The sequence below is a fragment of the Pan paniscus genome, chromosome 16 (genome assembly GCF_029289425.2).
Source record: "Pan paniscus chromosome 16, NHGRI_mPanPan1-v2.0_pri, whole genome shotgun sequence".
NCBI classification, from domain to species: domain Eukaryota; kingdom Metazoa; phylum Chordata; class Mammalia; order Primates; family Hominidae; genus Pan; species Pan paniscus.
In genome coordinates this window covers 33,526,804-33,544,268 of record NC_073265.2, presented here as the reverse complement: position 1 = coordinate 33,544,268, position 17,465 = coordinate 33,526,804, and the positions used below count along the sequence as shown (strand labels likewise).

General features: G+C 44.7%; 2 protein-coding genes across 3 annotated transcripts in view; one reads left to right on the top strand and one right to left on the bottom strand.

Moving 5' to 3' along the window:
* Positions 1-7,432, bottom strand: part of GOLM2 (golgi membrane protein 2) — a 128,242-nt gene extending 120,810 nt beyond the window's left edge. The window contains exon 1 of one of the 2 annotated variants that reach the window (XM_003811381.5): positions 3,074-7,432. In XM_003811381.5, the coding sequence (XP_003811429.1) occupies positions 3,074-3,400 (327 nt within the window). In that variant the 5' untranslated portion in view covers positions 3,401-7,432. The remainder of the gene's footprint in view (positions 1-3,073) is intronic. The other variant, XM_003811380.5, reaches the window with a different exon arrangement.
* Positions 4,333-17,465, top strand: part of FRMD5 (FERM domain containing 5) — a 417,439-nt gene continuing 404,306 nt past the window's right edge. Inside the window, exon 1 of the mRNA XM_063596611.1 lies at positions 4,333-4,464. The gene's annotated coding sequence lies outside the window, so the exon portion shown is untranslated. The remainder of the gene's footprint in view (positions 4,465-17,465) is intronic.

The window sequence follows — 17,465 nt, the reverse complement described above, 5'->3', positions numbered from 1 at the left end:
ACTTTGGGAGGCCAAGGCTGGTGGATCACGAGGTCAGGAGATCGAGACCATCTTGGCTAACATGGTGAAACCCCGTCTCTACTAAAAATACAAAAAATTAGCCGGGCATGGAGGTGGGCGTCTGTAGTCCCAGCTACTCAGGAGGCTGAAGCAGAGAATGGCGTGAACCCAGGAGGCGGAGCTTGCAGTGAGCCGAGATCACACCACTGCACTCCAGCCTGCTTAACCGAGCGAGACTCGGTCTAAAAAAAAAAAAAAACATATATATGTATGTATACACATATACACACACAGAACTGACATTCAATAAGAGATACAGTCTTGTGAGCCAGCTGCATAAAATATTAGCCAAACACTTAAAAGTAGTTAAGATACCCAGGGCAATATTTCCCAAACTAGTGGGCTTTGCTATATTATTCTGTGCCATAATAGGTAGGCCATGAAAATAGTAACCTGTGATCAAATAAACTAAACAAGACTGAGTTTAACAAAATTGAATAGCCTTCTTTATTAATGGATTTCTCAGAGCTTTTATATTCTAGCAGGCATTATGAATTCCAAGAGGAGGATACACTAACATTTCCCTCCAAAAAAGGTTTTCGTTTTTTTCTCCTTACCACCTAAGAAATATTACAAGAAGGGTATTCTGTTTAACACTACTTTGGGGAATACTGCTCTTATGGGAGAGCAAAGGCTCAATAACAGAGTCCCCTACTAGGTGACTGGAAAGAAAAAATAAATCCAGCAAAGAATATAGTGAAGAAGATAAGACTGGAGAGTCCAGTATTACAGAAGCAAGAAAGAAAATAGTTTCCAAATAGCTAGAGAAAATCAACAGGATCAAACTACTGGGAGGTCAAATACAGTAAGAATAAAAATATTCTTTGGTTTTGACTAGGAAGACTGCCATTTGTGACCTTCAAGAGAATAGTTTCAAAAAAGGGGAGGAAAGAAAGATGGCAGACATTTTAAGATTAGGATGGTTATGAAAAAATAGGTAGATGGAACATTTGTAGACCATCAATAATTTGACTTTAGCAATGAAAGTGAAAAAACAAATGGGTTGGTTGGGAGAAAGGAATATACAGATTTTTTTTCCTTTACTGAGAACAGGGGACACCCACATACTGTTGAAGGTAAAAAGTGAAACAAACTGAAAGAGACAGTTCAGTAGAGCTGGGCAAGGTGGTGCACACCTGCAGTCCCAGCTACTCAGAGGCTGAAGCAGGAGGATCACTTGAGCTCAGGAGTTCAATGCTATAGTGCATCATGCCTGTGTAACAGCTACTGCACTCCAGCCTGGGCAACACAATGAGACCCTGTCTCTTTAAAAAAAAAAAAAAAAAAAAAAGAGGCTGGGCATGGTGGCTCACACCTGTAATCCCAGCACTTTGGGAGGCTGAAGCGGGCGGATCACCTGAGGTTGGTAGTTCAAGACCAGCCTGACCAACATTGAGAAACCCCTTCTCTACTAAAAATACAAAATTAGCCAGGCGTGGTGGTGCATGCCTGTAATCCCAGCTACTCAGGAGGCTGAAGCAGGAGAATTGCTTGAACCCCGGGGGGGCGGAGGTTGCAGTGAGCTGAGATCACGCCATTGCACTCCTGCCTGGGCAACAAAAACAAAACTCCATCTCAAAAAACAACAACAACAACAAAAAAAATTCCAATGGATGAAAGAATGGAATCAAGAGTATTAATTACAACAAGAGACTTTACTTTGAGACCAGAGAGAAGAATGTGAACTGTAATGCTTAACCATGCCAAGTAGGAAGACCTTACTTTAATACTCCAAACTTTCATGGATTTCTACCTACTCTGCCCGAGAGTTTTTCAGTCTTTAGAGTTAAGCATGCAGAGCACATATAAATGTACTGATTCCTTGACCTATCAGAGCATGTCTATGTTATGGTGAAGAGGAGGGGGTTATAGGGAAGCACTTAGCTGAGGGCCTTAATCTTCATGAAATAAGAAAGCCAGGTCAACAGGAAAGTTAAAAGCTCACAGTTTAATTTATAATGACTTACCCTTAAGTGATTTTGATATGCAAAGTAAAACTTGTAATTATAATGGGCATTTACACACAAAAATGTGAAGATTACCAAAGAAGTGTATAGAAAGGCATCTACTATCCTGCCCAGAAATTTTCATAACTCTACTATACCTACAGAAGTTGCTAAGTCATAAACTATTAATATAGTTACCAATGAGCTAATGAAAACAAGGATTATTTAGTAGCAAGTATGATTACAGTTCAATTTTAAACTTTTTATATTTAAAACTTTGTATAGTTTTCCATCTGCATAAAACACCAACCCTAATAGCAACTTAGCTATACAAAATTTCATTCTATTTTCTTTCAATGAAGACACTGACATGACATTCCACTGCTTAAAATTTATTTTCAGATTCTAATCTTTTGGCTGATTTCATTAACAATTCAAATTGAGTAGATAATGATGGATCAACTATGTCCAAGACACAAGTGTGTCTCACATATAGCTCGAGGGCCCATCTATCATAACATTTTGATCACAAAAAGGCAGTCATAGCTGATTATTTAGTTATTCAATACATCACCCTATAGAGATTTTAAAAGTCACACAGCTTAAAAAATATATGGTGACTACCATAAGTAGAGGAGTCAGAGGCGGCTTCATTCTTTAAATAACGAAATTAATATTGATCAGTGTGCACGGAATAAAAATGAGACAATAACCACACCAAACCTGGCAGTCGCCAGATTTGTGTGTCTTTGAAGGTAAGGGGGCCACACAGGCCAGATGATTACTACTGCCAACTCACCAGCTGAGCTTAGAGAATAGGCAGCATCCGTACACAGTCCACTCTTGAGAACCAGAATTTACAGTCATTTTTTTCTGGCAGGGACCAGAGAACGTGGCACTGATAAACTGGGAAAAGTCTGACAGAAACAGGGTTGTTGGGGGTGAAAGGAGCCTTCAGGACTGAAATACTGGAAGGGATAAGACAACAGCTAGCGGATTAACATCCCGCCCCAGACCCCGGAGAGAAAAGAAACCATGGGGGTTGAAGAGAAAGGGGTCGTCCTTACCTTGTCATCCTCGCATCTCTTCCCGAGGCCCTCTCTGGCCTGCAGCCGGCTGCTGAGGCGACCGTAGTCGGCCTCCTTCTGGTCGATCTGTTTCTTGTGCGTGTCCACCAACAGCAAGAGGTCCGAATTGCGCTTTTCCAGCCGCCCGCGGGCCACTTCGGTGCGCTGGACCTGGCCCTGCAGCTCGGCCACCTCCTCCTGAAGCAGGACGTGGCGGGAGGAGATGCTCCAGTAGTTGAAGGCGAGGACGACGATCACCACCAGCAGCACCACCAGCACGAGAGAGGGCAGGCGGCCAGCCCGCCGGTTGGCCCCGAAACCCACCATGGGGCCAAATCGGGCTGTACCCTAGGGGCCTCGCCGCAGACACCTGCAGGCAGAAGCCCAGGCCTCGGCTGGAGTTGCCCGGCGGACACGGCCCCAGGACCGGCCGAGGGAGGAGGCGGGCTTATCGGTCGGCTGCGAGCCGGAGAAGGGGGCGGGGCCGCAAGCCGCAGGTCCCTCCCCGCCCCCCTCCTCAAATCAGGCCAAAACGCGTTCCGGAGGCTTTGAACCCGACCCTGCACCTGCCCAAGGGAACCGGGAGAACCCAGCTGCCAGCGTCCCCCAAACCCAACACCTCACGGTTGGGAGGCGGGGAAAAAAAACCGGAAAGGGGCGGATGTACCCTGGCCCCACCCACTAGCTGGGGCCTGGTCGTCTAGGGGACCATTTCCGAGTTTCCGTCGACACCCCTCTTGTCGCGAGAACGTTGCTTCCTCTCGTCTCTCTCTCTCTCTCTCTCTCTCTCTCTCTCTCTCTCTCTCTCTCTCTCTCTCTCTCTCTCTCTCTCGTCTCTGTCTCCGGGTTCTCTCTCGCTCGCTCGCTCTCGCTCTCTCTCTCTCGTCTCTGTCTCCGGGTTCTCTCTCGCTCGCTCGCTCGCTCTCGCTCTCTCTCGTCTCTGTCTCCGGGTTCTCTCTCGCTCGCTCGCTCTCGCTCTCTCTCTCTCGCTTGCTCTCTCTCTCTCTCTCGCTCGCTCGCTCGCGCTCTCTCTCTCTCTCTCTCGTCTCTGTCTCCGGGTTCTCTCTCGCTCGCTCTCGCTCTCTCTCTCTCGCTTGCTCTCTCTCTCTCTCGCTCGCTCGCTCTCGCTCTCTCTCTCTCGCTTGCTCTCTCTCTCTCGCTCGCGCTCTCTCTCTCTCCCCGCCCAGAGTTTTCTCTGTCGCGTAGGGTGTTGTGTTAATTTTGGCGGTCTCAGATGTCTCAGGTACCTGGGTCGGAGTCCTTTCTGTTGTTATCTACTGGATTCCCTTGATTCAAGGCCTGGGGAGTTCCTGCCCTACACTGGCCCTCGCGAAAATATTTGTCTTTGAGGACGTCTGGGGCTGCGACCGCGGAATAGAAAAAAATAGTAGGTGAGCTGCTGCCAAAAAGGGGCGAGTAGAAAGGTTTTGTACTTGCTTCTGTAGAAGGGGAATTTCTCTTTTGTGCTAATGATGTGGAAAGAAAAAACAAAAAGACCGTAAAATAGCGATGCCCTAAACATAATGGAGAAAAGCGGGAGAAACCAAGCTTTAGGACTGAAAGGGGTGGTGCCAGTCTCGTTTCCTAGGTTACTGCTTTCACGAACCGAAAGAATTTCAGAATGTGGCGAGCTCCAATTTTTAAACGCACTGCTGCTTTTGCCTCAGCTGGGCTTCCAAACAGAAAGTCCAGAAGCTGCCCTCGATGAATCGTAACTAATGCACTGTTACTGCCAGCGAACACATTCTGGGTTAGAAATAATAGCTCTAACAAATTGTTTTGCGCGCCTAGTCTCATATTATCTTCTCAACAACGCAATTTTACAGATGAAGAATCCAAGACACATAGATGTTTGGGAACTTTCTCTTATCTGGTTTTAAATAGGCTTGAATCCAGATCATTGAACTCTAAACACCATTGCTGTCTGCATATAGCAGACTGTTTATATGTTAAGTGTGAATTTCAGTAGTGCAAAAAAAAAAAACCTGCCTCTTTTGGGTTTTTTTGCATAATTATTTTGTCCGTGCGTAGAAAAATAAAAAGGTACTGGCTGTAACCTGTTTAAGGAGAGGATGGGGTTGCCTTATTTTTCAGACCTCAGGTTGAAGAACTTCCATGAGTATAAAACCTCAAGAAGGAAAAACCTTGGTATTTTTTATTCGAATCAGAGTGATACGATTTTGAGGCAGGAAGACTTGTCATCTTTGAATGATTATTCTGTGCTTCCTATCCTCAAAAATTATTTCCCTAAGTCCCGTAGTAGCGTATAATTATTGCATCTTCAAAGAACAATGATTACTCTCTCAGATGCAGTACAGAAAACCACCACCAAAATTATTAATACTTGGTTCACATCAGAAGTGAGCTCTGGCTTCATAAGATCTAACAAATCCTCTCCACTCTCAGATGACAAGCCGACTTTGGCAAAAGGAAGCAAAGCAAAAATGAGAAATCATTAACTATAAAGAGCCTTTCCATCTCTGCTTTCGTCAACTCATATTGGCCTTGCTCTGCTCAACCAGCAATCGAAAATTATTCTAGGCCGGGCGCGGTGGCTCACCCCTGTAGCCCCAGCTACTCGGGAGGCTGAGGCAGGAGAATCACTTGAATCGGTGAGGCAGAGGTTGCAGTGAGCCGAGATCGTGCCATTGCACCCCACCTTGGGCAACAGAGTGAGACTCCGTCTGAAAAGAAAAAAAAATTATTCTATAAAGTTATGTTAACTACTTAAGATTTACTGTTCCCACGAGTGTTTTCATTTTTACATAGGCAAATCTAAAAGTATAAATGTTGTACAAAACACATACACATACATTTCCTCAACAGATGTTTAATAGAACTATTGGGTACCATTATTCCATTTTACAGGTGCAGAGGTAACTTGCCGAAAGTCAATTATGTAGTAAATGGCCGAGATGACCAATCCTCTTTCCACTCTTCCCCAGAAGATTTTTTTTTCCATTTTGATGGTTGTCTCATCAAGCTGTTCCTGCTACTGAATACAAACCAGATATTAAGACAGTGTTTAAGTGCCCTCCCATATGTAGTTCTGAGTTAGACATTAAACAAATTAAGGTAAAAGTCAATTCCTTAAACCAGGTAATCAAAGTTAACATCAACAGTGATGTCCTGTCGATAGTATGTATTGGTGATACAATATGATGATTGTAGCACTCTGTGTGGTCTTCTTCACAAAGACTCATAACCCTAGTCTACTCATGAGAAAAACATCAGACAAATCTCAGTGGAAGGACATTTTAAAAAATACTTGACCAGTATTCGTCAAACTTGTCAAGGTCATCAAAAGCAAGGAAAATTGGAAAATCTTTCATGGCCAAGAGAAGCTTAAGGAGACATGATGATTAAATGTATCCTGGTTGGGATCCTGGAACACGAAAAGGACATTAGGTAAAAACTAAGGAAATCTGAATAAAGTATGGATGTTAGTTAATAATAATATATCAGTACTGATTCATTAATTGTGACAAATGCACCATACTAATGCAGGGGAAACGGTGTGGGATATATGGGAACTCTACTATTTTCACAATTTTTCTGTAGATCTAAAGCTGCTAAAAAATTATTTTTAAAAAGTCCATTCCTGTCTTTTAGAATATGTTATCAAGTATAGACATAAATATGATATAACTGTAAAGGCAGTGTAATCATAGATAAATAATGTTTCTTGTGGTTTTTTTGTTTGTTTTATTTTGTTTTTTAAAAGATGGGGTCTTGCCCTGTCACCCAGGCTGGAGTGCAGTGGCTCGATTTCGGATCTCAGCTCGCTGCAGTCTTGACCTCCCCAGCTCAAGTGATCCTCCGGCCTCGATCCCGGAAGTAGCTAGGACTACAGGTGCCCGCCCCACGTGCAGCTAATTTTTGTATTTTTTGTACAGACAGGGTTTTGGCATGTTGCCCAGGCTGATTCTGAACTCCTGAGTTCAGGTAATCCTGCTGCCTGGGCCTCCCAAAGTGCTGGGATTAAGGCATGAACCACCATGCCCGGCCAGTCATAGACAAATAATGGGGTTTTTTTTCTTTCTTTTCTTTTCTTTTTTTTTTTTTGAGGGGAGATGGAGTCTCACTCTCACCCAGGCTGGAATGCAGTGGCATGATCTCACCTCACTGCAACCTCTGCCTCCTGGGTTCAAGCAGTTTTCCTGCCTCAGCCTCCCAAGTAGCTGGGATTACAGGCGCATGCCACCATGCCCGGCTAATTTTTTGTATTTTTTTGTTTTGTTTTTTTTTAGTAGAGATGGGGGTTTCACCATGCTAGCCAAGCTGGTCTCAAACTCCTGACCTCGTGATCCACCCACCTCGGCCTCACAAAGTGCTGGGATTACAGGCGTGAACCGCCGCACCCGGCCAACATATAATGTTTTAAGGTTTAATTGGGAGGCCAGGTGTCCCAGCTACTCAGGAGGATGAGGTGGGAGGATCATTTGAGTCTGAGAGGTGGAGGTTTGGTGAGCTGTGATCGCACCAGTGCACTCCAGCCTGGGTGATGGAGTGAGACCCTGTGTCAAGAATAAATACATTAATTAAATAATTATATAGATTTAGTTTGGGGATAAGCATCTGTTATAGGGTAGCAGGTGTAGGAATTTTGTGTTTGGATGAAGTCATCTTTAAAGGCAAAAATCGGCCGGGCGCAGTGGCTCACGCCTGTAATCCCAGCACTTTGGGAGGCCGAGGTGGGCGGATCATGAGGTCAAGAGATTGAGACCATCTTGGCCAACATGGTGAAACCCCATATTTACTAAAAATACAAAAATTAGCTAGGCATGGGGGCATGCACCTGTGGTCCCAGCTACTCAGGAGGCTGAAGCAGGAGAATCACTTGAACCCAGGAGGTGGAGGTTGCAGTGAGCCGAGACCGCACCACTGCACTCCAGCCTGGTGACAAAGCGAGACTCTGTCTCAAAAATAAATAAATAAAGGCAAAAATTATGTCATGTATTTCTCTTAACATAATCCTTCTGACCCCCTTTCTTAAGCCCACAACACAATTTCACGTACATTGTCTTCAGTATATTTTGACCCATAAAAAGTTTGACATGCTGGAATTGGGTAGAAAAGTGGATTATTTTATAGTTTATTCCTCAATATTTTGGACATTTGGTAGGACTAGGTTAGAGAAGATGGCAGCTCATAGAAATAAGAAATGCACAGATATGTAGGCAAGATTTCTTCTATTGCTAATCAAAAAAACCTAACTTAAAACTAGCTTAAGAAAAGAAATTATGGCCGGGTGTGGTGGCTCATGCCTGTAATCCCAGCACTTTGGGAGGCTGAGGCAGGCAGATCACGAGGTCAGGAGCTTGAGACCAGCCTGGCCAACATGGTGAAACGCCATCTCTATTAAAAATACAAAAATTAGCCAGGTGTGGTGGCACACGCCTGTAATCCCAGCTACTCGGGAGGCTGAGGCAGGAGAATTGCTTGAACCCAGGAGGTGGAGGTTGCAGTGAGCCAAGATCGCACCACTGCACGCCAGCCTGAGTGACAGCGAGACTCCGTCTCAAAACAGAAAAAGAAAAAAATTATTAGAATGATACTAGGATAGTTCACAGTACTACTATTGGTGTAGCAGTAGGAACTGGAGTACCTACAGGGGATTTGATGCTTCCAGGACCTCTAACTCTTTCTGTTTCTCCCCTCTGCTTGGCTTTATTCACTACTTCAGATGGTCCTTTTCCTTGTAGGCAGCAAATATGGCCCCAGCATCCATAGAGTAATATCTTGACATTTCTCTGATCTGAGAAGAAAGGGAGGTTTGTCTTCTAGATTTCAGTACAAAAATCCTCAGGGAAGGATTTTGATTGTCCAAGGCTGGTCATGTGCCCACCCCTTGTACCCATTACTGTGTTCAGGAAGGTGAAATTTTATGATTGGCCCAGCATAGGACACTCCTCTCTGGCCAGTGGGCAGTATGTTACTATGAAACAGTGTATTGGGTAGACCAAAATAAATAATCTTAATTACAACTGAGTTTTCTTTTTCTTGAGATGTATTAAGTACTTTCCTTCCAATTAGGAACAGTTAATGTGTTAATAAAGCCATGGTGTCATGGGTTGGGTTATCCAGAAAACAGACTATGAGATGGAGATTAGTAATAGGAGGTTTTTTTAGGGAGTGTTCTTGAGATCACCACCTGCAGAAGGGAAGGGAAAGAAAGAGAGGAAAACAGGATGAGCAGAGGGTGAAGTTGGGCTGCTGGGAAGTTTCAGTGAAAGCTTCGGCCAGCTCCACGTAGAACTCTGAAGCTGTGGTGACCCTTCAGAATTGTCCTGGGTTGGAAGGGCTCAGGCCTTTATACTCCCACACCAACCAGGTTTTGGATAACGAAAGGGAAAGGCCAAACTGCAATCAATTAGTAACAATGCCTGGGCTGGGCGTGATGGCTCACGCCTGTAATCCCAACACTTTGGGAGGCTGAGGCGAGTGGATCACAAGGTCAGGAGTTCGAGACCTGCCTGGCCAACATGGTGAAACCCCGTCTCTACTATAAATACAAAAATCAGCTGGGCATGGTGACGGGCGCCTGTTATCCCAGCTACTCGGGAGGCTGAGGCAGGAGAATCGCTTGAACCTGGGTGGCAGAGGTTTCAGTGAACCGAGATAGTGCCACTGCACTCCAACCTGGGCGACAGAGCAAGACTCCGTCTCAGAAACAAGCAAACAAACAATGCCTGGATTGGTGCATTTAAAAAAGATTAGGAAAATATATCCGGACTTATTGATAAAGCAAACTGTAGTCGATTTATAGTTCAGCCACAGGCACAGGAAGGGAGTATGATATCATGCATGGGTAATGGATGCTGTGGTGTGCCACCCAGATCCCTCTTCAGGAATGAATGACATATTCCCCCAGCTGCTGGGAGTGCTGTCAGCAGACACCTCTCAGTGATCAGTCAGCCACCTTCAGAATTGCCTCAGCTAAAGAGGGCTGCTTCATAAAGGAAATACCCCAGCCCCCCATCCAATACTGGTCAACAGAACACATGTGTTATTTCCCTACGACAAATCCATTTCCTATAGTTGTGTAGCATGAGGCAATATACTGTAAGAGTAAGGTGGGCTCTGGAGTAAGAATTCATGGGCTGAAAGTCGTCTCTTCACTTTTACTAATTTTGTAACATCGGGCAAGGTACTTAACCTTAGTTTTCTTGTTTCCAAAATGGCAAATCAGTTAGGATTAAGTTTGGTGCCATGTAACAGGAAAATAAATAAATAAAAATAAACAAGATAGGATTTTCTTCTCTCACACATAAATCCAGAAGCCGGCCATTCAGGATTGACACGGCAGGCTCCTTTGAGTTCACTGTTCAATCATCCCTACAGTGTTGCCCTCATGTTCACTTCCAGCTATGACATTCTTGATGCAGGAACCAGAAAGGGCCAGGCATGGTGTCTCATGCTTGGAATCCCAGCACTTTGGGAGGCTGAGGCAGGAGGATTGCTTGAGCTCAGGAGTTTGAGACCAGCCTGGGCAACATAGTAAGACCTTGTCTCTACAAAAAAATTTAAAAAGCAGGGGTGGTGGTACACACCTGTAGTTCAAGCTGTTTGGGAGACTGAGGGAGAAGGACTGCCCAGCCTGGGCCACAGAGCAAGATACTGTCTCAAAAAACAAAAAAGGGCCAGGCACAGTGGCTCACGCCTGTAATTCCAGCACTTTGGGAGGCCGAGGCGGGCGGATCACAAGGTCAAGAGATGGAGACCATCCTGGCCAGCATGGTGAAACCCTGTCTGTACTAAAAATACAAAAATTGGCTGGGTGTGGTGGCACACGCCTGTAGTCCCAGCTACTCAGAAGACTGAGGCAGGAGAATCTCTTGAACCCAGGAGGCAGAGGTTGCAGTGAGCCAAGATCGAGCCACTGCACTCCAGCCTGGTGACAGAGCGAGAATGTCTCAAAAAAAAAAAAAAAAAAAAAGAGGAAGGGTACACCCTCCCCCAATTTTTAAGAAGACTTCTCCAAATACACATTTCTACTCATTTTTCATTTAGTCACAGAGTCATCGTAGACATTAAGGAGGCAAGGAAATACAGTGCTACAGCAGAGCAGCAGTGTCCCCAGTTGAAAATTCAGATCTTTAGTAAAGGAAAAGAGAAGAAAGGTACAAAGAGACAACCCAAAACCAAAAAACAACTCTGAAATCTGTGAGGATAATAATAAAGCCTATCTCACATGGTTGTTTTATTAATTAATAAGTATACAGTGTTTAGAACGGGCACTTATCAAGTATTCAGTAAATGTTGCTACTCTGGCTACTATTACAGCAGTGGTTCTCAGTTTGTAGGAGGTCATAAATGTTCACTATATTTTCACTAACTTTTGTCCATGTACAGAAAAATTAATGTCTACAAAATCTCATTACTTTAAAAAAGAGTTTGAAATTGTGTTGAATAAAATTTTACTTAAAATTGAGCTGGTTATGGTGGCTCATGCCTGTGATAGCAGCACTTTGGAGCACCAAGGCAGGAGGATCACTTGAGGCCAGGAGTTCAAGACTGGTCTGGGCAACATAGCAAGACCCCATCTCTACCAACAAATTTTAAAAATTAGCCAGGTATGGTAGCACATGGCTGTAGTCCCAGCTACTTGGGAGGCTGAGGTTGGTGGATCTCTTGAGTCCAGGAGTTCAAGGCTGCAGTGAACCTTGACCACACTACTGCACTCCAGCTTGGGTAACAGGGCAAGATCCTGTCTCAAAAGAAATAGCAGGGCGAAGTGGCTCATGCCTGTAATCCCAACACTTTGGGAAGCCGAGGTGGGAGGATCACTTAAGGCAGGGAGTTGGAGACCAGTCTAAGCAACATAGCAAGACCCCATCTCTACAAAACAATTTAAAAATTAGCGGAGTGTGATGGTGTATGCCTGTACTCCCAGTTACTTGGGAGGCTGAGTTGGGAGGATCCCTTGAGCCCAGGAGTTTGAGGCTGCAGTGGGCCGTGATCAAGCCACTGCACTTTAGCATAAGAGACAGAGCAAGACCCTGTCTCTAAAAAAAAACTAAGTAAAATTACTAGTGAATCCACTTTAACCTTTTTCATTGTGTATTTTTAAAATCAGTAGATACTGGCCGGGCGCGATGGCTCACGCCTGTAATCCCAGCACTTTGGGAGGCCTGAGGCAGGTGGACCACCTGAGGTCAGGCGTTCAAGACCAGCCTGGTCAACATGGTGAAACCCCATCTCTACTAAAAATATAAAATTTAGCCGGGTATGGTGGCAGGCACCTGTAATCCCAGCTACTCAGGAGGCTGAGGCAGGAGAATTGCTTGAACCTGAGAGGCAGAGGTTACAGTAAGCTGAGATCGCGCCATTGCGCTCCAGCCTGGGCAACAAGAGCAAACTTCGTCTCAAAAAAAAAAAAAAATCAATATATACTAAATTTATAATTACTATCACATGGTAATCTGTACAGTTTTTGACATTAAAAAAGAAGTTTGAGCTGGGTGCGGTGGCTCACACCTGTAATCCCAGCACTTTGGGAGGCCGAGGCAGGTGTATCACAAGGTCAAGAGATCAAGACCATCCTGGCTAACACTGTGAAACCCCATCTCTACTCAAAATACAAAATTAGCTGGGCGTGGTAGCATGTACCTGTAGTCCCAGCTACTCAGGAGGCTGAGGCAGGAGAATAGCTTGAACCCAGGAGGCGGAGGTTGCAGTGAGCTGAGATCACGCCACTGCACTCTGGCCTGGAGACAGAGCGAGACTCCGTCTCAAAAAAAGAAAAAAAAAGTCTGTAGAATCAAAAGCTGTCACTGCCTATAGTCCCAGCTACTTGGGAGCCTGAGGCAGAAGGATGGCCAGAGCCTAGGAGTTGAACACTGCAGTGCTCTATGATCGTCACTGTGATTAGCCACTGCACTCCAGCCTGGGCAACATAGTGAGACTCATCTCTAAAAAAATAAAAGGTTAGAGGCCGGGTACGGTGACTCGCGCCTGTAATCCCAGCACCTTGGGAGGGCAAGGTGGGCGGATCACCTGAGGTCAGGAGTTCGAGACCAACCTTAACAATATGGAGAAACCCCGTCTCTACTAAAATACAAAATTAGCGGCTGGGCGCGGTGGCTCCTGCCTGTAATCCCAACACTTTGGGAGGCCGAGGCGGGAGGATCACGAGATCAGGAGATCAAGACCATCCTGACTAACACGGTGAAACCCGGTCTCTACTAAAAATATTTTTTAAAAAATTAGCCGGGCATGGTGGCGGGCGCCTGTAGTCCCAGCTACTCGGGAGGCTGAGGCAGGAGAATGGCGTGAACCTGGGAGGCAGAGCTTGTAGTGAGCCGAGCTTGCGCCACTGCACTCCAGCCTGGGCGACAGAGCGAGACTCTGTCTCGGAAAAGAAAAAAAAAAAAAAATTAGCCAGGCATGGTGGTGCATGCCTGTAATCCCAGCTACTTGGGAGGCTAAGGCAGGAGAATCGCTTGAACCTGGGAGGCGGAGGTTGCCATGAGCCGAGATCGCATCACTGCACTCCAGCCTGGGCAACAAGAGCGACTCTCTGTCTCAAAAAAAAAAAAAAAAAAAAGTTGGTAATCTTGGGCCCTTGGGCCTATAGGACCACTTTTTTTTTTTTTTTTTTTTGGAGACAGAGTCTCGCTCTGTTGCCCAGGCTGGAGTGCAATGGTGCAATCTCGGCTCACTGCAAGCCCCGCCTCCTGGGTTCACCCCATTCTCCTGCCTCAGCCTCCCGAGTAGCTGGGACTACAGGCGCCCGCCACCACGCCCAGCTAATTTTTGGTATTTTTAGTAGAGACAGGGTTTCACCATGTTAGCCAGGATGGTCTCGATCTTCTGACCTCGTGATCCGCCCGCCTCAGCCTGCAAAGTGCTGCGATTACAGGCGTGAGCCACTGCGCCCGTCCAGGACAACATTTTTTATAAGACTATAACCCCACCTCTACCAGCCTCCATAGCCTTATTTTTTCTTCATATCACTTATGCCCTAGCTCTAGGATAATCCTGTTTCCCAGGATATATTATGTCTCTGGCCCTTTGGAATGCTTCTCTAACTTTGTTCTTTCACTGTCAGTTATTCAAGAATTCATTCTTAATAAAAATGATACAAATTTCTCACATAGGTACACAATCAAAACTATACTATTAATATAATTTGAAGTTGTAACAGTAATTTTTTTGTTGGCTTTTTTTGAAACAGGGTCTCACTCTGTCACTCAGGCTGTACTGCAGTGGTGCAGTCATAGCTCACTTCAGCCTCGAACTCTTAGACTCAAGCGATCCTCCTGCCTCAGCCTCCCAAGCTAATTTAAAAAAATATTTTTTTGTAAAGACAGGATCTCACTATATTGCCCAAGCTGGTCTTGAACTCCTGGCCGTAAGCAATCCTCCTGTCTCAGCCTACCAAAGGGCTGGGATTACAGATGTGAGCCACTGTGTCCAGCTGAGTAATACTTTTCAGTGAAATTTTAAAAAATTCATCATCATGGCATTGTTATTGGAAGCCTGCTTTGTTCAAGGATTTATATCATGGTGCATGCATTAAGTAATTAACAAATTAATTAATTACTCAAATATTTACTGTGTGCCTGCCATGTGACAATCTATAGTGTTGTAGGTGAGAGGAAGTGCGGAGGATACAGCAGAAATAGAAAGGTCCTCCTGAAGCTTCCAGTCTCTTCCTCCTTTACCAGTGCCCAACCAGGGGAACACTGTATTCAGTTTCCTCCTTGAAAACATTTTTCAACAGCTCCCATGCCCTGCTGCTCCCAAGTGATGGAAGCGACCACTATCTTACTGTGCCTGCATGATGTCCTCTAGTTTTCTATTGTAGCAGTTTATTTTGCTGACTCTACAGTGGACTTTTGGTAGATTTTTTTTTTTTGAGATGGAGTCTTGCTCTGTTGCCCAGGCTGGAGTGCAGTGGCACAATCTCGGCTCATTGCAACCTCTGCCTCCTGGGTTCAAGCGATTCTCCTGCCTTAGCCTCCTGAGTAGCTGGGACTACAGACACGCACCACCATGCCCAACTAATTTTTTGTATTTTTAGTAGAGACGGGGTTTCACCATGTTGGCCATGATGGTCTTGATCTCCCAACATCGTGATCCACCCGCCTTGGCCTCCCAAAGTTTTGGGATTACAGGCGTGAGCCACCACACCCAGCTGGTAGATGTTTTTCTGCAGGACCGCATTATAAGATAGTATGAGGTAGGCTGTGATTTTGTTTTGACACCACACCATTAGGCTTTTTTTTCCCCTTCTCCAATGTCTGCTCACTTCTTTCTTTTCCATTTATCTGAAACTTTTTTTTTGAGACAGTGTCTCACTCTGTCACCCAGGCTGGAGATCAGTGACACAATCATGGCTCACGGCAGCCTCGACCTCCCTGGCTCAAGCAATACTCCTGCTTCAGCCTCCCAAGTAGGTGGGGACTACAGACACACACAACCACACCTGGCTAATTTTTAAATTTTTTGTAGAGACGGTGTCTTTCTATGTTGCCCAGGCTGGTCTCAAACTCCTGGGCTCAAGCAGTCCTCCCGCCTCGGCCTCCCAAAGCATTGGGATTTACAGGCGTGAGCCATCGTGCCCAGCCTAAAACAGTTTTAAAATACTCTCTTATTCATTTCATTCTTTTTTTCTTTATATCCTTGAATTATGGAATTTTAGAACAGGAAGGGAATTTAGAGATTACCTAGTCTAAAACTCCTATTTAATAGATGAAGATAAAAATCCAGAGAAGTATTGCGATTTAAAATTATTCTATTTGGCCAGGCGTGGTGGCTCACGCCTGTAATCCTAGCACTTTGGGAGGCTGAGGCAGGTGGATCAGGAGGTCAAGATATCGAGACCATCCTGGCCAACATGGTGAAACCCTGTCTCTACTAAAAATACAAAAATTAGCTGGGCATGGTGGTGCGCGCCTGTAGTCCCAGCTACTCAGGAGCCTGAAGCAGGAGAATCGCTTGAACCCAGGAGGCAGAGGTTGCAGTGGGCTGAGATTGTGCCACTGCACTCCAGCCTGGTGACAGAGCAAGACTCGGTCTCAAAAAAAAAAAAATTATTCTATTCTACCAGTCAAAGGCAGACATAGGATGAGAATACAAGCTTTCTTCAAGATCCAGCATAAATCCTCACCCTCTGAGAGCTTCTTCCAAATTCCAGCTCAGCTCACATATTTTTCATCTGAATTTTGCGATTATTGTCTACATCATTGCGTATATTATCTACATTTATTGTCTGCATCATTTTGGCAATAATCAGAGTATAATACTGCCTTGCACTGCTACTCAAGTCTTTCACATTGGTTTGACTTGACTCTCCAGTTAGCTGTAAACTCTGGAAAGCACAGATTTTTCACTTTTATTTTCTCAGTTGGCAGTTAATGATATTAAGCAGATATGTACTGAGTGAATTAATGGGCACATAGTAGGGATTCAAATATTTTTTGACTGATTAGTCATCACTTCTCACCTATCTTTTCAAAATATAGTGGTTCTTGTTCCTTAACATTTGCTTCTATTTCCATTGTAATTTTAAAAAACCATACTTAGATTCTTGGCAAGCAATGAAAAGATGGTCATGCCTCTGCACAGTCTGCTGCAATGTATTTTTTCTACACTTGGCAGAAAACCCAAGGTTTCTGCCCTATTTTTTGTTCTCTGCCCTGCAGTTCATCTAATCTTCTAGCTCATGGTGGCTTTCTCTGCTAGATATTGTTCTGAAGAGCGACCCAATTAAATATGGCCCCATTTGATGCAGTGGGACTTTATGTGGGGCTAGTTTCAGATGGCCACCTTGTAATTTTCCGAACCTTTATTTATGTAGTTTTTTTTTTTTCATTCCTCAGCACCTGCTGCAGATGCTAGTGTGGCATCACAATAAATCCTCCTGTGCTGACTTTCAGGCAGAAGACACAGCTGTGAGCAGAGCTGGTCATGTGTCATCTACTGCTTTTTAAGCAGATCCTCGTGTGTATCCATTGTCTGAGCTTTAAGTGGAAGCTTTTTTAACCTACGTAGTTTTTCACTGAATCTGTTAGTTTCAGCATGTTGTTTGTGTTGTTTTCAGTAGTGCAATTCCTGATATCTATCAAGTAAACACCATGATGGATTGAGCTCACCTCATGCTCCTGTTCAGGTGCTATGTTTTGATTTGTCGGTATCCCAGAGAAGAAGCCCATTGCATCCAAGGCCAGAACAGAAGCCAGCAGTTGCAAAACACCATATTTTGTAGCAGGGCGATGTAGTAACTTTGAAATACTGATCCTTATTAACATATTGGTGTGCACAATGCTTTCTTTTGGCATCTGAGCATTGATGGGATTATTTTAAATCCATATTAAAAATTACTCCAAAGCAGGCAGATTGCTTGAAACCAGGAGACCAGCCTGAGCAACACAGTAAAACCCAT